The sequence below is a fragment of the Piliocolobus tephrosceles genome, chromosome 6, assembly GCF_002776525.5.
Source record: "Piliocolobus tephrosceles isolate RC106 chromosome 6, ASM277652v3, whole genome shotgun sequence".
In the NCBI taxonomy this organism is placed as follows: Eukaryota; Metazoa; Chordata; class Mammalia; order Primates; family Cercopithecidae; genus Piliocolobus; species Piliocolobus tephrosceles.
In genome coordinates this window covers 3,590,052-3,617,798 of record NC_045439.1, presented here as the reverse complement: position 1 = coordinate 3,617,798, position 27,747 = coordinate 3,590,052, and the positions used below count along the sequence as shown (strand labels likewise).

The 27,747-nt window shown below is 57.3% G+C and overlaps 2 protein-coding genes across 2 annotated transcripts in view; one reads left to right on the top strand and one right to left on the bottom strand.

Moving 5' to 3' along the window:
• Nucleotides 1-2,970: 2,970 nt before the first annotated feature.
• Nucleotides 2,971-13,414, top strand: AMN (amnion associated transmembrane protein). The gene is made up of 11 exons (XM_023205675.3): nt 2,971-3,154; nt 3,259-3,303; nt 8,116-8,203; nt 8,566-8,783; nt 8,938-9,075; nt 9,249-9,357; nt 9,476-9,558; nt 9,745-9,907; nt 9,986-10,148; nt 10,226-10,313; nt 10,391-13,414. Exons 2-11 carry the CDS (start codon nt 3,259-3,261, stop codon nt 10,493-10,495), a joined length of 1,200 nt encoding a protein of 399 aa, XP_023061443.2. The 5' UTR covers nt 2,971-3,154; the 3' UTR covers nt 10,496-13,414.
• Nucleotides 12,210-27,747, bottom strand: part of CDC42BPB (CDC42 binding protein kinase beta) — a 32,601-nt gene continuing 17,063 nt past the window's right edge. The window contains exons 8-18 of the mRNA XM_031935712.1: nt 27,156-27,237; nt 25,892-26,108; nt 25,382-25,444; nt 23,687-24,283; nt 20,052-20,149; nt 19,849-19,933; nt 19,632-19,749; nt 19,413-19,530; nt 18,125-18,230; nt 17,923-17,993; nt 12,210-13,659 (exon numbers count right to left, since the gene is read on the bottom strand). Of these exons, the coding sequence (XP_031791572.1) occupies nt 13,528-13,659; nt 17,923-17,993; nt 18,125-18,230; nt 19,413-19,530; nt 19,632-19,749; nt 19,849-19,933; nt 20,052-20,149; nt 23,687-24,283; nt 25,382-25,444; nt 25,892-26,108; nt 27,156-27,237 (1,687 nt within the window). The 3' untranslated portion in view covers nt 12,210-13,527. The remainder of the gene's footprint in view (nt 13,660-17,922; nt 17,994-18,124; nt 18,231-19,412; nt 19,531-19,631; nt 19,750-19,848; nt 19,934-20,051; nt 20,150-23,686; nt 24,284-25,381; nt 25,445-25,891; nt 26,109-27,155; nt 27,238-27,747) is intronic.

Sequence of the window (27,747 nt, the reverse complement as noted above, 5' to 3'; positions counted from 1 at the left end):
CTCCCATCCATGTGTCCATTCACCCATTCGCCATCCACTCATCCACCACCCACCATCTATCATCGCTCATCCACTATCTACCATCCACCATCCATCCATCCACCATCCACTTACCCACAATCTGCCATCCACCATTAGCCATTCAGCCATCCATTCATCCACCACCCATCCATCACCATTCACATCCGCCATCTGCCATCCACCTATTCACCATCCACCATTCATTCATTCACCATCCATCCTTCCATCCACCCACCATCCACCACCCACCACCCACCATCCACCATCTATCATCCACTATCTACCATCTGCCACCCATCCATCCACTCAATATTCACCAGCTCCATTAACTTGTTCACTATCCACCACCCACCAACCACCATCCACCTACCATCCATCATCCACCATTTATCCATTATCTACTTATCTACCATCCATTACCCTTCCATTTACTATCCCATCCACCATCCGCTATCCACCCATTATCCACTATCCACTATCTCTTCACTATCCACCATCCATCCATCCATCTCCATCCACAATTCACCATTTATGCAACCATCATCCACCATCTATCCATCTACATCTACCTATTCACCATCCACCATCCATCCATTCAGCATTCATCACTCACCAAACACCCACCATTTAATACCCACTTCTTTTTTTTTAGAGATGGGGTTTCACTCTTATTGCCCAGGCTTGAGTGCAATGGCGTGATCTCTGCTCACCACAACCTCCACCTTCCGGGTTCAAGCGATTCTCCTGCCTTAGCCTTTGGAGTAGTGGGGATTACAGGCATGTGCCACCACGCCCAGCTAATTTTGTATTTTTAGTAGAGATAGGGTTTCTCCATGTTGGTCAGGCTGGTCTCGAACTCCCGACCTCAGGTGATCTGCCCGCCTTGGCCTCCCAAAGTGTTGGGGTTACAGGCATGAGCCACCGCACCCGGCCAACACCCACTCTTTATGATCTACCTGCTGGCCATGTATCCACTTATGCCATTCTCCATCCACCATTCCCTGATTACCATCCATTCATTTTTCTTTTCTTTTCTTTTTTTTTTTTGTTTGTTTGTTTGTTTGAGATGGAGTTTCACTCTGTGGCCCAGGCTGGAGTGCAGTGGCGCAATCTCAGCTCACTGCAAGCTCCTCTTCCTGGATTCATGCCATTCTCCTGCCTCAGCCTCCCGAGTAGCTGGGACTATAGGCACCTGCTACCACACCCGGCTAAATTTTTGTTTTGTTTTTTTTTTAGTAGAGATGGGGTTTCACCGTGTTAGCCAGGATAGTCTTGATCTCCTGACCTCGTGATCCGCCCGCCTCAGCCTCCCAAAGTGCTGGGATTACAGGCGTGAGCCACCGCACCTGGCCATTCATTCATTTTTCACTCACCATCCTCATCCATCCATTCATCACCCATCCACCCTCTATCACTCATCATCCACCCCCTGTCAACCATTCACCATTCACCTGCCACGCATCCACATGCCCTACACCGTGCACCATCAATGCTGCTGTCCATCAGCTGTCCCCTACTCACCATCCACTACTCTCCACCACCATCCACAATCCACCCTCGTATACCATCCACATACCATGTTCCATCCAGTATCTTCCTTCTACCATCCAACCACCATCTGCAACCCATGGGAGGGGGGCACTGCGTGGAGAAGTGGACACCCAGTCACAATGGTGAGCGGACTAGGCTCAGCCCTAGCGGCACACAGGACAGAGAAAGGGGTGAATTCAAAGGTCTTTTATTCCCCCTCCCGGCAAGACACCCATTTTACGGGGTAGGTTAGTCCCGCCAAGCCCTTCTTCCTTGCCCTTCTTCCTGAGAACCTAAGGTGTTCAGGCCCTGGAGGGGCGGGAAAGGAGAGGCTGAGAAGGTGCCTCCCAGGGGCCTGAAGAGTCGGGCCTGGGCGGGTCTGGAGGTAAATGTGTAACGGACCCCGGTGCCCCCACCCGACCTGCCTGGTCACGTGGGTCCAGTGGGGCAAAGTCTCCTGGTCAGGCGCAAGGAGCAGAGGCGAGATGGGCGCCCTGGGCCGGGTCCTGCTGTGGCTGCAGCTCTGCGGTGAGCCGGGGCCACAGTGGTGCGGGCCAGGGCCCAGGACGGCAGCGGGTCTGTCAGGACCCGGGGCCGAGGTCGCTCTAGATCTGGAGGGTGAAGATCTTCCGAGGCGTGGGCAGCCAGGGCTTTGGAGGGTGGGGGGCGTGAAACTCGAGCTGGCCTCCCTGGTCGGGCGAGTGCGCGGCCAGTGCGTCTGGCGGCGCCGGAAAGGAGAGGACGGGGTTCGGGAGCCTCCGCCAGCCCCGGCCTCCGGTGGCTCCTGCCCTCGCGGTTGTTCCGTCTGCGAAGTGGGCGCGGCCCCCAGAACCTGCCGAGAGCAGCGGATGTGCGCCTGCGGGGCTTGGCAGACTGCCTCAGTTTCCCGGTCCGCAAGGGAGCACTGAGCCCTCCCCCGCCCTCACACCAGGCCGGCGCGTGTCCCTGGCGCCCCCTTCCCTAAACCCGTCGCGACTGCCCCACCCACCCCGTTCGGGGCCGGCCTGACCCGGTCCCGTCGCCCCCACCCGTTCTTTCTTCTCATACCGGGGTGCGCTCTGTCGCAGCCCTTCCCGGCCCAGGTAGGACTTCTCCGGGAAGCCTTCCTGATTCCAGGGCCCAGGAAGAGTCTGCGCTGCCCCGTCGTCCTCCATGCCCCGTCGTCACTGCCCTTAACCACCCTCTCCTCTGTTCCAGCGCCAGGCAGACTGGGGGCACTGCCGGGAGGCGAGCTAGGCAGGCGTCCTGTAGGGCACGTTTGAGCGGGCTCTGCAGATCCAGTATAAGTCCGTCGGAGAGCACCCGGGCGGGGCGCCCACAGTCTGGCCTGGAGGGCCCAGGGCCTGGGTCTGGGCCCCGGGGATGGGGTTCCTATTGTCCCGGGTGACCCGCGCGCACCTTCTGCCCCGCTATGGGTGGGTGGCCTTCCCTGAGGAGGGACCATCCCGGCGAGAACGGCGGGTACTCAGTCGCCTCCTCCCCAGCACTGACCCATGCAGCCTCCAAACTCTGGGTCCCCAACACGGACTTCGAGGTCGCAGCCAACTGGAGCCAGAACCGCACCCCGTGCGCCGGCGGCGCCGTCCAGTTCCCGGCGGACAAGGTGCCTGGGAGCCCCGACGGGGTCGGTGATGGCCTGGACCCCCGGGACCGCGTGGCCCAGGTCGGGGCTGCTCCCGGCTGGGCTGACGCAGCTTCTTCCTGCAGATGGTGTCAGTCCTGGTGCGCGAAGGTCATGCCGTCTCAGACATGGTAAGGCCTGGCTGCTGCCGCCACTGGGCTGGGGGTTCCCGGAGTCTCCCAAGCTCCTTCAGGGACTGCTGTGTCTGGAAGGCGGCCCCCACCAGCACGGAGGCGCTGCGGGACTCGAACTTTGGCCTCTGGAGAATAATCTAGGAGGCAGGGGGTGGGGGAGAACCTAGGGGAGCGTGGTCCCATGGTCTCAGCCAGGCTGTGTCCTTGGAGGGGTGGGAGGCGCCCCATCCCCACAGCCCTTCTGGTACCCAGCAGTGGGTGGTCTTCCCAGGAAGTGCCCGCTCCACGCCCTTCCCCCAAAGTCTTGCCCTGTCCTGGTGCCTAAAGCTCCACCTTTAGAACACTGGGGTCCCCAACACCCCCCCCCCCCCCCTCCGGGCCCCTGGCCTGTTAGGAAGCAGCCCCCCCCCAAAGAGGGCCCCCCCCCCCCCCCTCCCCCCCCCAACCCCCCGCCCCGCGGCCCCAACACCCCCCCCTCTTAAACTGAGGGGCCCCCCCCCCCCCCCCCCCCCCACCATCCGGGTCCCTGGCCTGTTAGGAAGCAGCCACCCAGCAAGAAGTGAGCCCACTCCTGCCTTCGCTCTGCCACCCTTCAGATCAGATTCTCCTAGGGACCCCTATTGTCAGTGCCAGCGAGGGGCCTGGGTGGGTGTGCACTCCTTAAGTGCCTGGCATCTGAGATGAGACAGCTTAATCCTGAAACCTTCCCCACCCCCATCGATTCATGGAAGAACTGTCTTCCACAAAACTGGTCCCTGGTGCCAAAAAGGTTGGGGACTGCTGCCCTAGGGGACCTTTTTCTCAAACTGCTTCACACAACACTCCAAGAAAATGATGGCAACTGGGAGGAAAGCAGGTTCCATGAGCAGGTAAGTTTGGGAAACGCTGCAGACTGCACTTGCCTGGAACTTTATCACATATTAAAGGCTCTGGTAAGGCCCCAGAGAAATAAGCAAATTTCCTTGTTTAAGGTGGAGTTCAGCGAGTTACAGGCCAAATGCAGCCCCTACAGCTGGAGCAAGGAATGGTTTTTATACTTTGTAATCACTGGGGAAAAAAAGAACAATCTTTTGTGGCACTTGAGCAACAGTAAATATAGCTTCACTGGCACACAGCACCCCCACTCGGCTGAGTATCCTCGGTGGCCACTGTCCCATTGCAGTGGCAGCCTGCCAGCTTCCAGGGTGACTGTGGGGCCCACAGGCCAAGTCTCTGGGCAAAAGCTTCCTTCCGGCCCCTTCACAGTCACTCCTGGGCTGTGTCCTCATCCTGTCACCTGCACCTCTGCCAGCTCAGTCACTCCTGGGTGAGGGTCACTGGTGAGCTGGGTCGGGGTGTCGGCTCCAGATGTGGGGTCCAGGCCTGGGGGCCCCTGCGTGTGCAGGTGGGGGGGACGGCTCAATGGCCTCGGCCTGGCCCACTCCTGCCCCATGCAGCCTCAGGGATCCCGGGCCTCATTTCCACCCCAGGGCTGCTCGCTTCATTCCTTCAGGTTTCCCAAAGCTACCTTAACCCAAAAGCCGCCAGGCACTGGGCAGGGCACCCACAGCAAGATGATGACGTTCCTGCCCGGGAAATGGGAGGAGGGCAGGGGGAGGGAAGCAGTTGCCCCTTATGGCCCCACCCCCAAAGCCCACGCATAACCTTGGCAACCAGGCAGCCTGAGTGAGGGGGCACTGGGAGCTGATGAGGGATCTGTGGGCAGAGGAGTCAGGCCGGGGTGGGGGTTCCAGGGCACGGATTTCCCCTACCCCCCTCCCCTGCCGGCCTCCTTACTTTCATGATCTCATTGGAAGCACTTGGGCTTTGAAAGGAGGCAACACTCCATTCATTCATTCATCTATTCAATAATTCATTCATTGATCATCCATTGGCTGGTGGGAACAGTGCAGGGGCAGGGGACAGTGGCCCTGGGGTCCCAGCCTGCAAAGGCCGAATTCACCCAGAGCCGCCTGAGCACCCCCATCCCCTCCACACCCCTGACTCCCAGTGTCGTCCATCTGCCTAGATGGTGCCCGAGTAACAGGCCGTGCACACGAGTGCTTTACTTCGTAATTCTCTGGTTGGGAGCGTCGCTCCCTGCGATTTTCCTTTTCCTTGCCCTTCCTCCCATTTCTACTCTTTGCTTGCTTTCTTGCTGGGGGAGTCTTGGCTGGAGGCTTTGCAAGTCTGCTCACTGTGGACTTGCCTGCAGTGTCCTGTGCTGAACAGAAACCCTCATTTTAATTGACCTAATGCAAAACCCCTTACCTTAGAACTGTGTTTTTTGTGTTTCGTTTGAGAATCCCATCTGCTCCTCAATCACAATGGTAATCGACTATGTACCTGTGGGGCATGTGCGCCAGCGAGGGGTCCTGCTCTGTTTCTCTCCTTAGAGTGAGCCCAGCTTCCAGCGTCCTCCACCTTGCCCTTTTCTTCCAGCATTGCTGGAATCCAGCGTGTGCCTGGGCCTTGTGGGTCTCTCTGAGCCCTGTCTTCAAGTCCACAGGCCGCTTTGCTGACCCTACACTATCCATACTATCTCTGTGGGATGCCTTAATATCCATCCCCTTCACTTCTGCTCCAAGGTTCTTTGTGGATCTCATTGTTGCAGATAAATTGTAGAATAGGTTTGCCAGGTACCAACTACCACCACTACCACCACCAAAAAAAACAAACAACAAAAAAAAACACCCTGGTTTTTTTTTTTTTTTTTTAGATAGAGTCTTGCTGTGTCACCCAGGCTGGAGTGCAGTGGTGTGATCTCTGCTCACTGCAACCTCTGCCTCCTGGGTTCAAGCTATTCTCCTGCCTCAGCCTCCCAAGTAGCTGAGACTACAGGAATTTTGATTGGGATAAATAACAGCCTTATGCTGTCAAGCCATCCATTCAAGAGCATAGATGACCTCTCCAAATATTTCAGGTCATCCATGTCCTCGTTAGCATCTTAAAGTGTTCCCTGTAGAGGTCTTATATTGTACTGGTTAATTCTTCAATACTTTGTTAAGTTTGTTTGTTTGTTTTTTTTTTTGAGACAGAGTCTTGCTCTGTCACCCAGGCTGGAGTGCAGGGGCGCGATCTCCGCTCACTGCAAGCTCCGCCTCGCGGGTTCACATCATTCTCCTGCCTCAGCCTCCTGAGTAGCTGGGACTACAGGCACCCGCCACCACGCCTGGCTGATTTTTTTTGTATTTTTAGTAGAGACAGGGTTTCACCAAGTTAGCCAGGATGGTCTCGATCTCCTGACCTCGTGATCCACCCGCCTTGGCCTCCCAAAGTGCTGGGATTACAGGCGTGAGCCACTGCGCTTGGCCAAGTTTGGTTTTTTGAGACAGGGTCTCACTCTGATGCCCAGGCTGGAGGGCAATGGCGCCATCACGGCTCACTGCAGCCTTGACCTCCCTGGGCTCAAACAGTCCTCTCACCTCAGCCTCACAAGTAGCTGAGACTACAGGCTTGTGCCATTACGCCCGGCTAATTTTTGTAGTTTTTGTAGAGATGGGGGTCTCACTATGTTGGCCAGGCTGGTCTTGAACTCCTGGGCTCAACTGATATGCCCTCTTTGGCCTTCCAAAGTGTTGGGATTACAGACATGAGCCACAGCCCCTGGCCTTAAGTTTGGTTTCTATTATGAATGTTGCCCTATATTTAAAAATTATATCCTCTTTTTATTTTTAAATGTTTTGTAGAGACGGAATCGCACTGTGTTCCTCGCCAGGCTGATCTCAAACTCCTGGCCTTACCCACTGTGCTTGTCTGTTCAACTATTAGCATTTTTACCTTTATATTGTTCCCCTTCGTTCTTTAAGAAAAGGTGTTCTTGGTATGCCTCCTCCTGGGAACCCCTCCCTGTTCCTGAGGCGCTTTGTGCTGTGGCACGTTCCTGTGCCTATGGCTCCGCCTATGCATCTGTGGGTGGACTTGCCCCGCTGGCAGTGCCGCACCCTCAGGTGTGCACGGAACTGAAGTGTGACCTCACGCCGCTGGGGGTGTTGGCCTCTTGCTCAGGTGCAGTGCTCCTGGAAGGGCCGAAGAGTGGGCTCTGCCCTGGATGGGCATGCCCTGCTGTGCTGAGCCCCTCATAACCTGGCACCAAGGGTTGCCCTGGCCCAGCGCTCACCCTCAGCCCCCTGAGAGAGAAGCGCAGAAGCAAGGAGGCAGGAAGCCGAGGTCCTGGCACTTGGAGGGGACGGGGAGGGAGGGGCGGCCGGTCAGACCCCCATATTTCTGCTGACACCCGAGGCCTGGGCTGTGGCCCCACTTCTGTGGTGAGGGAGCTGCATGGCCCACACCAGGCCTAAGAAACAGCAGGGGCAACTCCACTGCCCCGCTACATTCCCCGCCTCCTCCTGCACCCCTGGCCCCCAGATGCAGCCTCTCCCTCCCTCCCCTCCTTCCCTCCCTGCCTCACACACCAGACTCCCCAGGGGCCGGGCAACGTTTGAACTGGGAGCCCTGGGCCTGTGCACGTTCTCAGGGGGCTATGGCGGAGGCGACAGGCCCTGGCCAGAGTCACCTCTGCCCTAGACTCCCCAGGGCTCCGTCTCGCTCCCGGGCTGAGGCTCTGCCCCTGGCCTGTGAGACCTCCAGCTCAGGTACAGGACACTGGGCTGTGCTCGCCTCGGGGACTTGCACACGCGGCCCCATCTTTCCCAGGCCAGATCCACCTCCTCTGCCAGCCTCAGCCAGGCCGAGGACCCCGGGCCTGAGCTCGCCTGGGCCGCTTCCGTGGACAGGGGCTCGCTTCTCGTCCAGGGGTCTGGGGGCGGGGTGGGCGCGGAGCAGGCCCGGACCTCCGCGTGGCACCGCCTTAGCCAGTGCCTCTTGCAGCTCCTGCCGCTGGATGGGGAACTCGTCCTGGCTTCAGGAGCCGGATTCGGCGTCTCAGACGTGGGCTCGCACCCGGACTGTGGCGCGGGTGAGGCTGTCGGGCAGGGGCTGGGCGCTGGAAGGGCGTGTTCAGGGGCGGAAACTGGGAGAGGGCGTATCCAGGGCGGGGACTGGAGGGAAGGCGTGTCCAGGGGCGGGGACTGGAGGGCAGGCGTGTCCGGGGCGGGGCTGGGGGGGGGTGCGTCCGGGGGGGGGGGCGGGCGGGGGGGGGGGGCGGGGGGGAGGGGGGGTGGGGGGGGCGAGGACTGGAGGGAGGGCGTCTCTCCCGGGGCGGGGTTTAGGGAATAGCGGAAGTGTCCGGAAGCGGGGCTTGGGAGGTCGTGCTGAGAAGCGTGGCGTGGTGTGGTGCGAAGCTTGTTCCGTGGAGCTCAGGGATGCGCCCCCGCTCAGGCGACCCTGCGGTCTACGGCGACTCTGACCGCTTCTCCTGGCATGACCCGCACCTGTGGCGCTCCGGGGACGAGGCACCTGGTCTCTTCTCCGTGGACGCCGAGCGCGTGCCCTGCCGCCACGACGACGTCTTCTTTCCGCCCAGTGCCTCCTTCCGCGTGGGGCTCGGCCCTGGCGCTAGCCCCGTGCGTGTCCGCAGCATCTCGGCTCTGGGCCGGGTGAGCACTGCGGGGAGGGAGGCTCGGGTCCCCTCTCCCCGCCTTGGCCCGCCCCGGCCCGCCCCCGTCCCGCTGGTCTGCACAGGTTGGGTCTGAGCACTCAGGTGACGTCTCTTCCTGGGGCTGGCTCCGGTGGGGACCCGGCTGCCCGCAGACGTTCACGCGCGACGAGGACCTGGCTGCCTTCCTGGCGTCCCGCGCGGGCCGCCTACGCTTCCACGGGCCGGGCGCTCTGAGCGTGGGCCCCGAGGACTGCGCGGACCCGTCGGGCTGTGTCTGCGGCAACGCGGAGGTGAGCGAGGCCGCAGTGGAGTCTCGGGGGCCGCGCGAGGGTCGGGACTGTGCCCGGGACAGGGCCGCCGCGCTCCCACGGCCTCTCGCCGGCTTGCCTCTCTCTCCGACGCATCGCCCTTCTCGCCGCGGTCCGCTCTGGCCCTCCGCGCTGACCACTGCCCCTCGCACCAGGCGCAGCCGTGGATCTGCGCGCATCTGCTCCAGTCCCTGGGCGGCCGCTGCCCCCAGGCCGCCTGCCATGGCGCCCTCCGACCCCAGGGGCAGTGCTGTGACCTCTGTGGTGAGCGCCCCCGCTGGGCCCTGCTTGCTGGGAAGGCCTGGAGGACCTCGTTCGCCCCCTGCCTCAGTTTCCTGCCGGGTCCAGATCCACGGCGCTGACCCCTGCCCTCCCGCCGCAGGAGCTGTTGTGTTGCTGACCCACGGTCCCGCGTTCGACCTGGAGCGGTACCGGGCGAGGATTCTGGACACCTTCCTGGGCCTGGTAATGGGGCCGAGCGGGCAGCTGAGGGGAGTCCCGACCCCAGCCCTACCGCCTCCGCCTGGGACGCCCCTTCAGCAGGGCCCCCGCGGCCGCCCACCTGCCCACTATCTGCCGCTGCCCTTAGTGTCCCCATAGGCTCGGGGAGGGCGGGGGGCCGAGTCAAATCAACCCCGACCCCCTCCCCAGCCTCAGTACCAGGGGCTGCAGGTGGCCGTGTCCAAGGTGCCACGCTCGCCCCTGCTCCGCGAGGCCAATACGGAGATCCAGGTGGTGCTGGTGGAGACCGGGCCCGAGACGGGCGGCGCCGGGCGGCTGGCCCGGGCCCTCCTGGCGGACGTCGCCGAGCACGGTAACCGCGCCCGCCCGGTCGCTCCCTGCCGCTCCTCGCCCCGCCGCGGGGAAGACTGAGCCGACCCCTCCGTCGCAGGCGAGGCCCTCGGCGTCCTGGAGGCGACCATGCGGGAGTCGGGCGCACCTGTCTGGGACGGTTCCGCGGCTGGGCTGGCGGGAGGCGTGGCGGCTGCGCTGCTGCTGGCGCTGCTGGTCCTGCTGTTGGCGCCGCCGCTGCTGCGCCGCGCGGGGAGGCTCAGGTACCCGGGGCGGGGTGGCGGGGTGGGGCTGGGGGTTGCCCCGAGGGGCTCACGCTACGTCCCTAATACGCACTTAGGTGGAGGAGGCGCCAGGAGGCGGCCCCGGCCGGGGCGCCCCTCGGATTCCACAACCCGGTGTTCGATGTGAAGGCCTCCGAGGAGCTGGTGAGCGGGCTGGAGGGTGGACTGGGGCCTCCTTGGGGCCAGGACCCTGAACGCCGTCTGACCCTGTCACCCCGCAGCCCCTGCCGCGGCCGCTCAGCCTGGTTCCGAAGGCGACCGCAGACAGCACGAGCCACAGTTACTTCGTCAACCCGCTGTTCGCCGGGGCTGAGGCCGAGGCCTGAACGGCCGCCTGACAGTCAAATTTGGGGCTCCCCACCCCCTCTGGCCCCAGAACCTCCCCGATCCCAGTCGATCTGGGGGCTAGCCACCCCGTCGTCCAGCCCCCAAACCTCCCCTTCCTTACCCCCTCCTCCGGAAGCCAAGGACAGGGTGGCCTTACTCAATAAAGGTGTTTCCTGCACCTGCTTCAGCCTGGACATGCTGCCCCTGGCCCCGCCCATGAGGACTGGGAGCCCAGTCTTGCGCCCCAGTCGCACCGGGGAACATGGGAAGGGTCTAGCTGGCTACTGCTGGAGGCAGCACTGGTCACCACCTGGGCGGCCAGAGGCTGGGGTCTGTGAAGGTGAACCCAGGACTAGGAGGGGGGGGTCTTCCCCGCCTTCCGGTGGAGGGAGGGTGAGGAGCTGGAGGGAGGGGTGGGAGAGAGGCAAGGGGTGGAGGGAGCCAAAGGCTATGCCTGGTGGGGCGGACGGAAAAGGGGTGGGCACCCCTTCTGACACCAAGTTGCTGGATGCGTCACACTGCGAAGGCAGATCATATGGGGTCACCCATGTGCAAGCGTGTACCACTGCACTGACAGACAAGGGCCTGACCCTATGTGTGCAGCTGCAACTGTGGCACAGTGACCACTTCTGTGAAACCAGTATCTGGGGCTGGAGATGTCACCGGCATCCCCAGTCAGGGCCTGGCCCCCACTCGGAATCTTCTGCCCAAGGGCCCAGCTTAGCCACCAGGACACGTGCTGTAACTCAGATCAGGGCGCCATGCTGCCAGGCGCATCTGTGTTGTGGTTGGAAAGAGTCACTCTGTGTGCTGTGCGGTGTCCCACTGAGTGACCACCACAGTTCACGCGTGTGCTCCAACAGCTACCATCTTGCATTTAAAGAAGTGGCCGACACTCCCACAGGCACTTTTCAGCCACAATTTTCTTTCGTGTCAGGTGCAAACTGGAGAGCAAGCCTGAGCTGACCGGACATCACCTGCCGCCCGCTGCTCACGCCACTCATAGATGCGACGGTGCTGGCAGGGACCTACCCTGGTGTGGACTATGGAAGGAGAGATGCTCTGGGCTTCCAGGGGAGCTGCTTGCTGCAGCAGCAACCCACGCCATGCTGCCTGGCACAGAGCTGCAAGGTCCCAAGTGCCCCCGCTGGGTGCTCGGCTGCCTGCCCTGGCTTGCAGTCTCCTCCCCGGTCCGCACTCTTCTGCAGGGGCCGGCACTGCCCTTATCCTACCAAGGACAACTAGGTCTCAGTGAGTGGCAAATAAAAGCCAACTGCGTGCATAACTCGGGAAACTGACTCCGAGCAACCTCTCAACCAGGGACCACTCACCCTGACCCAGGCCTCCCCGAGAGCTCCTGCCTCTTCCTGGGGCCTCTGGCCTGCCCCATCCTGTCCCTTGGGGCTGCTGGCGAGGTTAGCGTGTATGGGTGTGGACATAAAGACCCTCCCGGGCAGCTCCCTCCTGGGGCCCTGGCGCTGCCTGGCTGGGGCTCACAGGCACGCCGCCTTCCTCCCACCCTTCACTCCTGCCCCAAGGACGCCCTCTGCCCAGACTGAAGACACCAACAGCAACCTTTTGTGTGACCTCCGAGTGAGTGACCCAGAATAGCTTCTGCTGGCCAGGTGAAGCTTCACTGCCTTCTGGAGCTCAGCCACTTCTGGGGCTCAGACACACGGGTGACACGTTATCACATCCAGACGGACCACCGGGAACTTTAAAACTGCCGTCTTCTGCTTTATTGACAGGTAAATTGTTCAAAAATGTTCTCACGATTCAATAATTACAAAGACTCAGACTTACATTAAAAAAGTAAAAACCAGAACCCCCCAGGTGCCCATCCAGCAGAAGGCCCAGGAGGGCAGTGGGGTGGCAGGGCTAGGCGGTGCTGGGCCACTCAGTGCTGACTTGGGGAAGTGCACGTCCTGAACAGCCTTGCCAAGCAGCCGACCGGTGGGAGAACAGGGGAAGCCTGGCCCAAGCTGTGGACAAGCTGTGTCTGCCGCCACAGTTAATCACAAGCCTCTGACGACACAGGGCCACAGAGCTGGTCACTCAACATCTGGTACAAAGAAGGGTGAGGTGACATCCCCGCGCAGGGCACTGCTGTGCCGCGGGCCGGGGCCAGTGTGCAGGGGTGTGTTTGGTGGGTCTACGTGATCACACGGGCTACTAACCACGGGGGCTCCATGCAGGGGGAGGGCCGGGGGGGGGGGGGGCGACGGGGGGTTTTCCAGTGGCTGCTTCATGGCACCCTGGGGCTCTGACTCCTCTCAGCCCAGCAGGCCACAGGGCCTGCCTGCACCACGACACTCGCTGGTTTTATGGCAGGGGGCGGAAGCCGTGGAAGCGAGTGGAAAGCAGAGAGCACAGCTGACTTCACAGTAGGAGATACTGGTGACACTTGATGGCTGCGACCCAGAATGAACTTAGCACACTCAGGGACGCAGGGTGTCACTGGTCCTGGGCCTCTGTCCATGACTAGGTGGTCAGCAGGACTTCTGCAGCTGACTGCAATGGCTAAATGAAAAAAAGGCCACAAACTAACCTCCACTTTCCTCTGTCTTCAAAATTCTAGTGACACTGGGAATGCTATATGACCTCCTACTATTCTCCTAAGGTCCTAGGGAAGTTTGAGGAACTAGGGAAAAGACTGGGTACTGAGGCTGTGTCCCCACATGTCTGCTTCCGAAGCAGCCGCGTCATGACGGGTTTCTGCTGAGGAAGTGGCGTAGGCAGGGCCCCACACGCCTTCTCGGGTTGTCAGGGGTGGGAGAGAGGCTGTATGGGGGTCCTTCATGTGCAGACGGAACAGTGTCGCCTCAGCTGTGCAGACGAACAGATGTGGTCTACTGCCACGAACAATGCGGCATAAAACTGATCAATATTACAATAAAGATTTGTCTTCTTCATCTCCATATCTACAAAGTGATTCTACATTTCCTTGGACAACACTGGAGGCCCGCTCAGTCTTGGCACTGATGCTGGAGGCCATCCCCAGCTCCCGGGCCCCTGCGGCGAGCCGGCGGCTTCAGGTGTCACAGGCCGGCTGCTCCAGGCCTTCAAGGGGGAGCTGGCTCCTGTGGGGGGAGTTGGGGCTCGGTGGGCCGCTGGGGTTGGAGCTATTCGATGGAGTTGAGTGTTTGGTGGAGTCCGAATCAGGCTGTGAACAGGAAGAGGGCAGGGTGAACACCGCTGCCCTAGGCTGGGGAGGCACACGTGCCCAGCTGGATGCAAATGTTTGCTCAGGGACAGCTGTGGCAACTGCTTCTCCTTTCATGTTATGAGAACACACACGCTCTACACCAGCAATTCGTGGGGGCCTTAGGCTTGCTGGTGAGAGTCACAAATTGATGTCTAACCCCACTCAAAAATAACATGATAATTATCATTACAAAAGACAGCAACTCTGTACTGAAGAAACCAGATGGGGCCGGACGCGGTGGCTCCCTCCTGTAATCCCAGCACTTTGGAAGGCCAAGGTGGGTGGATTGCACTTGAGGTCAGGAGTTTGAGACCAGCCTTGCCAACATGGTAAAACCCCATCTCTACTGAAAATATAAAAATCAGGCCGTGCTGTGGCTCACACCTGTAATCCCAGCACTTTGGGGGGCTGAGGCGGGTAGATCACAAGGTCAGGAGATTGAGACCATCCTGGTTAATACGGTGAAACCCCATCTCTACCAAAAATAGAAAAAATTAGCCGGGTGTGGCGGCATGTGCCTGTAGTCCCAGCTGCTGGGGAGGCTGAGGCAGGAGAATGGTGTGAACCTGGGAGGTGGAGCTTGCAGTGAGCCAAGATCGCACCACTGCACTCCAGCCTGGGTGACAGAGCGAGACTCCATCTCAAACAAACAAACAAACAAACAAAAATCAGCTGGGTGCAGTGGCGTGCACTTGCAACCAAGCAGTCAAAGTCACAAACACGACACTCTTTCCTGAGAAAAGCACTAGGAATACAGGGGAACTTCCTCAACAAAATAAAACAGCTAACCATACTCAATGGTGACAGACAAATTTATCCCCTAAGATCAGCAATGGGCCGGGTGTGGCGGCTCACACCTGTAATCCCAGCACTTTGGGAGGCTGAGATGAGCAGATCACGAGGTTGGGAGATCGAGACCATCCTAAAATGGTGAAACCCTGTCTCTACTAAAAATACAAAAAAAAAAAAAAAAAAAAAATTAGCCAGGCATGGTGGAAGGCACCTGTAGCCCCAGCTACTTGGTAGGCTAAGGCAGGATAATGGCGTGAACCCAGAAGGCAGAGCTTGCAGTGAACCAAGATTACATGACTGCACTCCAGCCTGGATGACAGAGTGAGACTCCATCTCAAAAAAAAAAAAAAAAAAAAAGATCAGCAATAAGACAAGGATGCCTGCTCTCACCACTGCTATTCAACATGTGACTAGAGTTCTAGCCAGAGCAATCAGGGAAGAAAAAGAAATAAAAAGGATTCCAAGTTAGAAAGGAAGTAAAAACTATCTCTGTTTGCAGATGACATGATTATACACATAGAAAATCCCAAAGAAAAGAATCCACAAAAAACTAATACATTCAGCAAAGTTATAGGGTATAAGATCAACACATACAAGTCAGTTGTATTTCTATACACCAGAAATGAACACACTGCAAAGGAAACTGAAAAAAAAAATTCAATTTACAATAGCATCCAAAAGAATAGCTAGGAATACTTTAACCAGAGAAGTGAAAAATCTGTACACTATAAATTACAAAACATTGCTGAAAAAATTGGCTTAAACAAATGGAACACACCCCATGTTCATGGAGTAAAAATATTGTTAAGATGGCTGTACTAGGCTGGGTACAGTGGCTCAAACCTGCAATCCCAGCACTTTGGGAGGCCAAAGTGGGTGGATCATTTGAGGTCAGGAGTTTGAGACCAGCCTGGCCAACATGGTGAAACCCCGCCTCCACTAAAAATACAAAAATCAGCCAGGTATGGGGGCGGGCACCTGTGATCCCAGCTACTTGGGAGGCTGAGGCATGAGAATCACTTGAACCCAGGAGACGGAGGTTGCAGTGAGCCAAGATAGCGCCACTGCACTCCAGTCTAGGCAACAGAGTGAGACTCTGTCTCAAAAAAAAAAAAAAAAAAAGGCATTAATGAGGAATGTAAATGACAACCTATAGAACAAGAGAAGACACTTGCACATGACATCTCTCACAAGAGACTGGTATTCAGAACACACCAGGAGCTCCTACAACCCAGCCACAAAAGGACCAACCACCCATTTCAAAAATGGGCAAAGGCCTTGAGTAGACAGTTCTCTAAAGAAGGGATGGAAACGGCCAATAAGCATATGAAAAGATGTTCAACATAAGCCTTTAGGGAATGCAAATCAAAACCACAATCAGGTACTACTTCAAAGCCACTAGGATGACTATTAAAAAGAAGAAAAACAAGAACAAGTACTGGTGAGGATGTGGAGACATGAGAACGCTCACATTGCTGGTGGAAATCTAAAATGGTACAACTGCTGCAGAAAACAATTTGGTGGTTCTTCAAAAAGTTAAACAGAATGACCACATAAATCCAGCAATCCCACTCACAGGTATGAACCCGAATGTGAAAACAGGCCCTCAAACACGTATGTGCACACTCGTGTTCACAGCACCACTCACAACAGGTGAAGGACAGAGACAGCCCAAATGTGCATCAGGGGAAGAATGGGAAAACAAACTACGGTCTACCCATACAAGAGAGTATTATTTAGCAACACAAATGCCAACACTGATACAGGCTACAACGGGGGTGAGCCACAAAAACAGCATGCCAAGCGAAAGCTAGGCACAAAAGGTCAAAACACATTTCCGTAAGACAGGCCGGGCACTGCATTTCTACAAAATGTCCAGAACGGCTAAATCACAGAACAGGACTGGCAGCCCAGGTGCTGACGGGAGGGAGGGACGGGGAGAGAGTGCTTAAAGGGCAGGGGGTTTATTCTGAAATGATGAAAATGTCTTTTTTATTATGTTTTAGAGACAAGATCTCACTACACTGCCCAGGCTGGCCCTGAACTCCTCAGGCGATCCTTCCACCGCAGCTTCACTAGTAGCTGGCACTACAGGCGTGAACCATGGCGCCCAGCTAGAGTGGAAATGTTTCTGAATGAGAAAGAGGTGGTGACTGTGCATCTCTGTGGATGTACTAAATGTCACTGAGTTATTCACTTTAAAGCAGTTATTCTGGGCCCAGTGTGCTGGCTCACGCCTGTAATCTGAGCACTTTGGGAGGCCGAGGTAGGAGGACAGCTTGAGCCCCGGAGTTGGGAGACCAGCCTGGGCAACAAAGTGAGACCCTGCCTGTGTATTATTACGAAAATAAAAAAACAAAGTTGTTTTGTGAATTTCACTGAAGTTTAAAAGAACAAGCAAGGTCATGCAGACGAGACAGGCACTGGCTGCTCCGGGACACAGGACCCTAAGAGGGACAGCACCTCCTCTGTACAGCGTGACAGCCTAAGACGCGCTTCCGATCTCATGAGCAGGAAACAGCGGACAAACTGGGACTCAGGAGCACTCTGTCAAGCAACAGCAGTGCTTGCTACAAAAATGGGACTGTCCCACCAGACAAAGACAGGCCGGGGGCCTGCTGCAGAGTAAAGGGTGGACGAGTAAGATGGACAAAGGACAGAAAAGACAAAGGACTTCCAGAGGAAGAGACGTCCACCTTGGCAGAACCAGCAACATGTGCAAGCCATCTGCCTGTTCATTCGGCAGCCAACGTTAAAACATCTCGGTGCTGGGGCTTAGATGTGTGGTGGAGCGATGGGCATGGCCCCTCTGCCTGCATCCCTCCCTCCCTCCCTCCAAGGATGGCGCCAGGGACTAAGCCTTCAGCTCACTCCTCAGCCCTCAGCACTGCAGCTCCCCGCCTCCCTCGACTGCATTCTCATCCCCATTCCACACAGGGGAAACTGAGGCCAGAGCAGTGTGGCCAAGCTGCACAAAAGAATGCTGCCAGCCAGAGTGGGGCTTGTCCTGGAGGTGGTCCCCACACTCTGACACCAAGCGCCATCCCAGGTGAGGGGCAGCAGACAGACCAATGTGGAAAGTCAGCCCAGACCAAAGCGACTGCTCATGTATCGCACTGAAGTACATAAAACAACACAGGAGTCAGGAGGAAGGAGGCAGGTTGGCGGGAAAGTTTCCATTCCTTGTGGGGCAGTGTGACAGCCCCGTCCCGTCAGCGTTCCCAAAAGAGCTTGGGGTCTGACCAAGAGACTGCTGCACGGGCCTCCTGGAGGAGGGGACAGCCACCCCTGCCCCTCCCCTCACCGTCACACCGCAAGTGGGGTGCTCCGGAAGGGCTGTGACACCACCCAGGGCTCCAGATCTTTGGGCTGCTTTGCCTCCTGCAGTGGTGGCTCACGGCCTCAGTGCTGAACCTGGGCAACTCTCACCTCTTTGTCAAAGTCCTGGTCTGGATCGGACATACTTCTCAGAGGCACGGTCACGCCAGGCTCCGATCCACCTACAGAACAAGGACAGCTTTCCTCTTAGGGAGAAAGTCAAGAACAGAATCAAAAGCCTGCAGTCTCCCCATTCCAGCACCCCCTAGCCTCCATCTCCCCCAGGGCTGCAGTGGCCACACTTCCTCCGTACCTGATGAGGGCCACGAGATGTAGGGCTTGTTCCTGGATGGAGGCTGGCGAGCCAGGCTGGTGGGAGCAGGGCCTGGCCTTTCCTCCTGGGAGGGGGGCACAGCGCTCTGGGCAGACATAGCAACACATCAGCATGCTTGGCTGACACCCGGCAGGGCCGGCTGCAAAGTTTGTGTGACCTACGGCGGCTGTGGCCTCGTGACCTTGATGAGCAAAATGGTGGCCAAGAGGGCTCTCTGGACTGGACAAGGGCTCTGAAACTAAGAACTGGCAATAGCAACGTTAGGCCAGTCAAATCCTATAAAAAGCATCCTCTTTTGTTTGAGATTGAGTCTTGCTCTGTCCCCCAGGTTGGAGTGCAATGACACGATCTTGGCTCACTGCAACCTCTGCCTGATGGGTTCCAGCAGTTCTCCTGCCTCAGCCTCCTGAGTAGGTGGGATTACAGGTGCCTGCCACCACGCCTGGCTAATTTTTGTAATTTAGTAGAGACAGGGCTTCTCCATGTTGGCCAAGCTGGTCTCAAACTCCTGACCTCACGTGAACCACTTGCTGTGGCCTCCCAAAGTGCTGGAATTAGAGGCATGAGCCACCACACCAGGCCTAAAAAACACACTTTTTTTTTTTTTTTTTTTTTTGAGACGGAGTCTTACTCTGTTACCCAGGCTGGAGTGTAGTGGCGCAATCCACTCACTGCAAGCTCCACCTCCCGGTTCCCGCCGTTCTCCTGCCTCAGCCTCCCGAGTAGCTGGGACTACAGGCGCCTACCGCCACACCCGGCTAATTTCTTTTTGTATGTTTAGTAGAGACAGGGTTTCACCATGTTAGCCAGGACGGTCTGGTCTCCTGACCTTGTGATCTGCCTGCCTCGGCCTCCCAAAGTGCTGGGATTACAGGCGTGAGCCACCGCGCCCGGCCAAAAACATACTTCTCAAGTGAAAAACAGAAAGGATACCATCTGCTGGTATGAGGGTGTTACTGAGAAATCACCACCTGATGGCAAACGTCCTCAGGAGGCCGTCACAGGCCGAAACGTGGCAGAGTCTGACAAGTATCTGTAGCATCGCTGCCCAGGGCGGCCCGAGGCCTGTACACAAGGCCTCGTGACAGGGAAAGTGCTCGTGAACAGAGCTTCAGTGGAGACGGGCTTGTGTGACAGGTGCGCCAGGTCAGAGCACAGCGCCAGCCTCGCGGGCCCTGCCTTTGGGACGGCCTCAGCCAACACGGCTGCCCGAGCAGGGAGGAGAGGATGGAATGCCCTGCCCGCCCCATCCCGGCCGTGCACGCACCAGAGGCAGGTCCATGAGCACCTGCATGCCGTCGCCTGGGCCCATGTGAGCCACGTGGTTGAAGTTGGTTGGGTTGGATATCATTTTGGATCTCAATTCTGGGTCTCTAAGCATCTCTCTGGGGAAAGGAAACACTTTTGAGATTCACGGATATGTGAGAATCCTCTTGGCCCCTCCCTAGAGCGAGGCCCGGCTGGCCCCGTGAGGCCCCGCTCCTACCGCCTCTGCTGCAGTCTCTCTTCCTCAGGGACCTTGAAGACGAACCGCCTTTTGCTCCTGGTGCGCAGCATCTGCTTCTTGCTGTTGTCGGAGGTGTCCGGCACGTTGAGAACCGCTCCTGCGGAAGCAGAGCGCGCGGTGACCGTGCTTGCGGCGCCAGGGACACAGGCCCCTCCGACTTCCCTTCCCTCCACTCCTAGTGCAGAGGAAGGCTCACCCGAGAACTTGCTCTTGAAGTAGATCAAGCGTGGAGGCTCACAGTTGAGGAGGTTGAGGGTGCCTTCAGAGTTCAGGGGTCTTATCTGGATTGGAAACCAGGGAGGGACAGTATAAGTGCGACCACGCACAGACTGCACCGGGAGAAGCCTGCCCGCACCGGGAGAAGCCCGCCCGCACCGGAGGGCGCCGAGACCTCCTTACCCTGCGCAGGCCGATGGTCTGCACCCACTCCATGGTGCGCACATCAAAGACGTCCACGCCATACTCGCTGTACACCGTGACGTGGGTGGGGCTGCAACCTAGCGCAGACGGAGCAGGGCGGGGTGAGCCACAGCGGCTCGGGAACTCACCTGCCCTTGGGCCGGAGGCCATGCCTTGGCACTTGGAAAAGTGCAGAGGCGGCAGCACCGCCCTCAGCTGGTTCACGTCACCAAAGACTTCACGCTCCCACTCTGGAACTCATCTTCATTTCAAAGTTTAAACAAACACAATCGAATGTTTAAATGCTCCACCATCACTTCTGTAACTCATATTTTGAATGTTATAGTACACATGTTGAAGGTGACTTTTAAAAGTCTGGTTTTTCATTTAGCTCTCATGAGATGTGATTATCCTGAAAGCAAATTCAGGCTCAACACACTGGAAATTCAGGTAGGGGACGACTGTTCAGTATGGTGAGACTAATCTGTTCCAGATGGCAAGTCAGGTTTCCAGGTAGGTATTAAAACCCACACAGAAACCACTGCTGACCTCCGAGCAACAACCCTGCCTGCCTACCCTCCACACTAATGACTCTAGACCCCTAGGAACCTGTGCTATGGCAGCGTGGGAGGCCCCTCTGCAGCCTGGTCTGAGGACATATGCAAGTGCGGGTAAGGGCGTCCTGCAGGGAGCTCTGGGGTCCGCGCTGTGCTCCCCACCTGCTCATCTGTTGGCTTACAGAAGCAACTTCACCCAAGGCACCAAGGATGTGAGACCAAGAACTGCGGAGCCTTTGGCCATTTGGAGTTTAAGGGGCTTTCTCCACGTGTAGAAGAGCAACAACACAGCTGTGCCATGCGATGGAGGAGCAGTGCGCGTCCACCGCTGGTCCCTCTGCGTGGGTGGCACTCTCACTGTCCCCACAGCCCCTCAGTGTGGCTTGGTTCCTGGCCCTCAGCTTGCAGAAACGCAGAGCTGGGAGGCGGCAAGCCCCAAACGCAGGAGAGCCCCAGCTCAGTGCTCATTCCTGGCTCTGCTGCCTCCAGAGTTTAAGGTTAATCCTGCATCATGACACACCTCACTGCCTGAGGATGCATTTTAAAAGCCTTCTGCTCTGTTTCTATCACAGATTCCAAACAGGCTAGAAGATCAGGCCTTTTCTTCTGAATACAAAAAGGAAAATCAAACAGGGTTTGTAAAAAAGACAAGAGATACTGGCCTGGTCACCAAACTGCCTCCGAAGGAGCATTTCAGATGAACCTGTGAGGCCTCTGAGAGCCACGTCAAAAGCAGCCCCAGAAACTGCCCTTCAGGGAACCTCTGTCCATACAGGGGCTTCTGGGAAGGCCCTTGCCTGCTGAGTACGTGGGGATTCGCTTGCAAGGAACCACGGAGAAGTCTAGTTTGCTGACTCAGTGATAAACAGATGCCCAGTGAAAAGATTCTAGTGAAACAGATTCTAGTGAAAACAACATGGGCTCTGGAGCCGGCCAGATGTTACATGTGACTGATGCAGGGCACGAGGCCCTTGTGGCCCTCAGCTGCCTCTTCTGCAACAGGGCCAATGACACCTGCCCTAAGGGACGGGGAGGAGCAGGGGAGGCTACCTACACAGGGCGCTTAGCACAGGGTGCAGAATGAACAGTTCTGCATCCTACAGGTGACAGAAGTACTTTTGACCAGCTCTGAAACTCATCTGCATCTGCACTGGGCCCATGGGAGAGAGGAGACCAAGGCGGAGAACCCAGGAACTTCAGGTGTCTATGACAGACGCGTGTGGCCAGGATTATAAATACACTGCAATAAGTGACCTGGGTCCTCTTCAACGTTACATTTTGCAAAAATGCAAATTCTGTGTGGTTTCAAACCCTGTGCTGGCTGCCCATGAAGAGGACAGGGTGTTGGGGGAAGACTCCAGGACAAGGGGTGCTGAGGCAGTGGGACTGGCCCCTTCCTGTACCTCACCCCAGGCCCATGGCCCGGCCCCACTGCCCACAGTCTGCTGTGGTATGGCCATCAGGATGGAGCTGGGACACACCGCCGTAAGCCCCTGTGGGTGGAGGCTGGCCATGCACCTCACAGGCCTGGTGTCTAGCCATGATGCCCTGGGTATGCTGCTGTCTCAGCAAGGCCGACAGTGGGGCAAAGGGGTTAAGCTTCAGGTAACTGAGGGAGAACATAATTCCCCATCTCTTGCCCTGTTACCCGCCCCGCATCTGCCCAGCTCATCTTCCTCCTGGCCTCCTCCTGATCTGTGGATTTGATGGTGCCGGCTACTCTGACAGATCAAACAGAGGGATTCTGAGGTTTAAGGTTTCCTTTCCATTTTAAGAGACAGGGTCTCACTCTGTCCCCCAGGCTAGAGTGTAGTGGTGTGATCATGGCTCACTACAGCTTCCGTCTCCTGGGCCCAAGCAATCCTCCTGCTTCAGCCTCCCAAGCAGCTGGGACTATAAGCATGTGGCACCATGCCTGGCTAGTTTGTCTGTTTGTCTGAGACGGAGTCTTTTTCTGTTGCCCAGGCTAGAGTGCAGTGAGTGGTACAATCTCAGCTCACTGCAACCTTCGCGTCCCGGGTTCAAGCAATTCTCTTGCCTTCTGAGTAGCGGGACTACAGGCATGTGGCACTGAGCCTGGCTAGTTTGTTAGTCTGAGACAGAGTCTTGCTCTGTTGCCCAGGCTAGAGTGCAGTGGCGTGATCTTGGCTCACTGCAACCTCCGCGTCCCGGGTTCAAGCGATTCTCCTGCCTCAGCCTCCTGAGTAGCTGGGACTACAGGCATGCACCACCACGTCCAGTTAGTATAGACGGGGTTTCACCCTATTAGCCAGGATGGTCTCGATCTCCTGACCTCATGATCTGCCCGCCTTGGCCTCCCAAAGTACTGGGATTACAGGTGTGAGCCATGTTTTGTTTTTTAATAGAGACGAGGCTGGTATCGAACTCCTGAGCTCAAGTGAGCCTCCTGCCTCAGCCTCGCATGGTGCTGGGATTATAGGTGTGAGCCACTGCTCCCCGCCCAGTTGAAGGTTTTAAAAGCGATCGGACAGTGCGCCAGTCGGAAAGCGTCCACTGGTCCTACTTTCCCCCAGTGCCACCATTCACAGAGAAAGTCACATCAACTAAGCGAATCAAGCGACCCAACTGTTTGAAAAACAGCTCCTACCACTTTCAGAAGACACTGGCTCTCCCAGGAGGAACTGTAATTTAGACACCAGAGGTGAATTTTTTTCTGGCCACCAAAACCCCTCAAGCTTGTCTTTACTACTGTGTAAGTTTCCGTATTATCACAAGGAAGGCCTTTTAAACGAGCGATGAATGCTACGCCCCGTTCTCGGTTCGCCGAGCCCTTCTGCCCAGGGGCCTATGCCCGCCAATGGGGTCTTCTGCGGAGGCCTCTGGAAGAACTGGCCCCACGTGCTCAGGGAGAGCGGTTGCTGAGTCCGCCCACTGCTGGTCTGAGATGTGAGATCTGAACTGTGCTCTCTGCTGTGGGCTGTCATGGAGCCCATCTCTCCCGATGCTCTGACTACTCAGCTAAGGGACTGGAAGACAAACCAAAGCAAAATCGAACACATGCTGACTGTCGGTGGGAAAAGCAGCAACAGGGATATGCAACAGAAAACATATACATACTACAGGCGACAGGAGCCGCAGGCCACATGAGCTCCTGCGCGCGTGCCCTCCGGCCTTGCGGGTCCACGTACAGTCCCATGTGGCTGAAGCAAAGCAGGTACTCCTCGCTTTCGAGCTCCACAGCACAAAGGGCATCAAAAGACTGTTGTGAGAGGAACGCAAGCGAGGGGTCATTGGGATTTACCAGGTTTAGAGGCTGCCCGTCCCCCTGGATGCTCAGCAGGCAGAACCCAGAAGGGTAGCCCACACACAGCCTGTCCCTGAGCACCGCCAGGCACTGCACGCTGCCGGGAGCCACAAGCTCATTGAACTTTCTGTGGAATGGCTTCGTTCTCTGGATCTCATAGCAAAGGATCAGCCGTTTCACGGCCACAAACAGGCAGGTGCCAGAGTTCCTCTTGAGTGCGGCCGTGGCCATGAGCTGGCAGCCTTTGGTTTCTGGAAGCTTGATGTCAAAACTGCCTTCCGCTCCATCGAGGGACGACCACGGATAGAGGTGCACGTGGTGGTTCCGGCCACAGAGGAGGATGACGATCTTCTCTCTGGGAGCAAGCTCGATCTGGTGCACCTTCTTACAGTCAGCGGCACGGACGATCACTGCGGCAGGGAGGACAAGAGTGTGAGGCCAACGGGACAGCCAGCAGCTCACAGCGCTGACGGCCTTGGCTAAGGACCTGCCTGGAACACCCTGGGGCCCTCCCCTGGGCTCCCTTCCTATGTGCACAGCCTGAGCCCAGCCCTGAGCCCGTCCCTGCCCACAGAGCCAGCGGCTTGAGTGCCCCCCGGAGAAGCTGCCCCACACATCCACAGTGCGCTCTTAGGGCAGCCTCGGGGGCCAGTCCGAAGGCTCCTCGCCTCTGCTGCTGTGCACACCCCTCAGTGCACCAGGGCTCCAGCTGGGCAGTGCTTCCAGCGGGGCCCTTGTGCAGCGAGGCCCTGGGGTGATCTGGGTCTCCTTCCAGCTCATCCCCGAACCAGAGAGCCCTCGCGCTGCACATGAGGAACAAAGCTGTCTCCAATCCACTGGGGCCCTGAGACCAATCCTCTGAAGACACCGCTCTCACACGGCCCCCAGGTGAACCCAAGCCCCTTGCTTGCTCAGGATCTCCCCACAGAGCTGCCAGGCTACGGCCTCACCCAGTGGCTGCCCCACCCTTCTCACTCCATGGCCATCACGTGCAGAGATGCTGGGTCTGTCAGGAAAGGACTATGGCTCACATGAAATGTTACTGGATTCCTTGGGGGATGCTCCCCAGGGTCCCTGCCCCCTGCCCAGGGCCAGTTCCAGTCTCCTGACGTTTCTGCTCCTAGACCCACAGCTGTGGAGCGGGTGCATGTCAGGATACCTTTGCCCTCCCTTGCTGGGAAAAGTGAAAGTGTCAAAATTGGAAGCAAAGAAACTAAAGCTTCTCAAGCGACGCCTCAGCACATGTGGAACATCTGCAGCTGTTCCTCCTCTCCTTGACCCCGCCACCCACTCCCACTCAGTGCTCCCCTTGAAGAACTCAATGGATGCGACATGGAACTGAGCACCATGTCACCATGCACTCGATGCTGGTCTCCACGGCACTCTGGCCCCTCCGGTGCCTTCATCAAGTGCATCTGTCTTAACCCTTAGAAGCTACTGACCCTGTGCTGTCTGCAGAAGCCAGGCTGGGCCTGTGACATCCCCGGCTGGAACCCCTGCTCACTCACCATCTCGGGTGACCTCTATGACATAGAGCCCTTCTTCTAGGCCGACCGCAATCCTGTCTGCATCTGTGGAGGCATAAGTAACGCACACACAGTCAGTACAGCTGGCCGTGAACAGTATGCGTTTGAATGCGTGGGTGGGCTCACTCACAAATATTCACAGATACTTTTCAACCACATGTGGATGAGAATACAGCATTCCAGGGATGCGACACTTCAGTATCGGGGCTGACTTTCTGTCCATAAGGACTCCACAGGGCCGGCTGACTGGGGGATTGAGTCTGCGAGGATTTGGGTGTATGTGGGGCTCCTGGAGCTGACCCCCAGGCTTAGCCAGGGCCGACTGTACTGTCCACACAGGCCATCTGCTTCTTAACATGCATGGAGAAACTATCTACAAACCCAAATGGACAACCCGCCTGTGACCTTCCTCTGATTGTCAGATGGGCACCACAGCACTGCCGAAAGTGCTGTTGCTTCCGACACTTAAAGGACACAGCCTCTGGGACGTACCCACGATGGCAGCTGTTAGGACAGCCTTGATGAGAGGCAGCGAGCTGTCGTAGGCTTCCAAGGGAACATGCACGACCTGATTCCTCAGCCGGTTTTTATGAAGGATGGACTGGAGTCCTTCTAGAATCCCAACCCACTTCCTCTTTTCATTCTCATTTTCTGTCAGAATGAGCAGCGAGCTGGTCTTAGAAGGTGCACCTAAGAGAGAGGCCGTCACCTTCATGACAGGAAACAGAAGAAAAGAGAGAAGCCATCAAACACCAAAGCTGCACACAGCTGCCACGGCCCTGCTGGAGCCACGCACCCCGGGAGCACCGGGGGCTGATATGCTTCCCAGGTGGGGACCCCTGACTCCACCTCACTGGGAGCCTTGCAGGGGCCCCCACAGCAGGATGCGGAAGGGGCAGGGTTCTAAACAGCCCATGAGATCGCTTCCTTGTCCCATTTTCGTTAATTCTCCTTTTGCCAAAGCTATGAGTAGCTGCCTACTTTAAATCTGCTTTCTTGAATAATCATTATAAATAAAAGCAGATTCTGAAAATGTGTCCAGGAAAAGCAGATCTGAAAAACACTGGCCCAAATCATGCCTCCCTGGGAGCAGCCTCTGAGCACACACATTACCAAATGACCATCATTCCAGTAACAATGATGGCAATTTCCTGTACTGTGTATGGGAGGTTGTTTCTGAATAGAGCTGTGATTTAGTAAAAGCTGATTTATAGACTTAGTTTTGTTGTCAACCAAAATTTTACTGTGTTTATAAAAAAGTTCCCAATGGAGGGTGCTAGAGGGCTTCTTTCCCCAATTCACAGTCTTCTAGAAACGTCCTAATGCTACAATGTCTAACACTAACTCAGTGAGGGACTCACTCACTCAGCCAACAAAAACACTGGCTCCAATTGGCTGGGGGGCACTGGAGCGGCACCTTCATGCCTAACCCACCACAGCGCCTGCCTGGCAGTGCACAGGCTGTGAGGACAGTGGCTGGGATGTGGACTGGGTGGAAGAGGAGTTTCAGATGCAGCAGAAGGGAGGCTCAGTGAAGTAGGGTGTCTGGGAAGAAGTCAGCCAGGAGGCTCCCCGAGACGGGCACAGGCAGCTACTTGGCCAGGACAGGACGCACAAGGACCTGGAGCCAGGCTGGAGGCCGAGACCCGAGGGTCACACTGGAGGTGCGCTGGTGGCTGCTGCGGCACAATGACATGCCTGGAATAATCAGTTTTAACTATGTGCTTTGTTAAGAAGATTAATGAAAAATTCATACCCTGAATATACATGGAATATCTCGGCGTGTAGCATGAATTACATCGGAGGCCAGGACTGAGCTCACGGAAAACTCGTCATCTCTGGTAAGAAAGAAACATTCATTCTGCTGGGAGACACACACACAGGCCCCGAGGCCCTCCCACGCCCTGCCCGCGCCCTGCCCTGCCCTGTCCTTCCACCCCCGTGTTCTGCAGTGGAGGGCGGGCCCCTCGCCTACGCAGATGTAAGAAACACAGGCAGGGCCAACAACCAACTCAAGACTCCGGCAGGTGTTCCAGGGCTTAGGGATGCCAAAGGGAAGCCCCGGAGCCTCATCCACTCTGTGCTGGTGCCTCCAGACTACGCCAGTTACAGACAACTCATCTGCGTTTGGCACAGCCAGGCAGTCCCTCCACAGCCACGTGCAGGGGACAAGTGGGGTGAGGGGTGTGGAGGTGAAACAGGGAGGGGGGTGTGGGGGGTGGGTGTGGAGGTAAGAAGGGGAGGGGTGGGTGTGGAGGTGAGACCGAGAGTGGGGGGTGTCGGGTGTAGGTGAGGGGGGAATACAGGGTGGGGTGGGTCTGGAGGTGAGAGGCGGAATGGGGGTGAGT

What these genes read in the sequence shown, in the direction of transcription:
- AMN (XM_023205675.3), top strand. Translation starts at nt 3,259, where the DNA reads ATGGTGTCAGTCCTGGTGCGCGAAGGTCATGCCGTCTCAGACATG. An exon ending in GTCATGCCGTCTCAGACATG is followed by an intron (nt 3,304 to 8,115) that starts GTAAGGCCTGGC and finishes TGCCTCTTGCAG; the next exon opens with CTCCTGCCGCTGGATGGGGA. An exon ending in GGCGGACGTCGCCGAGCACG is followed by an intron (nt 9,908 to 9,985) that starts GTAACCGCGCCC and finishes CCTCCGTCGCAG; the next exon opens with GCGAGGCCCTCGGCGTCCTG.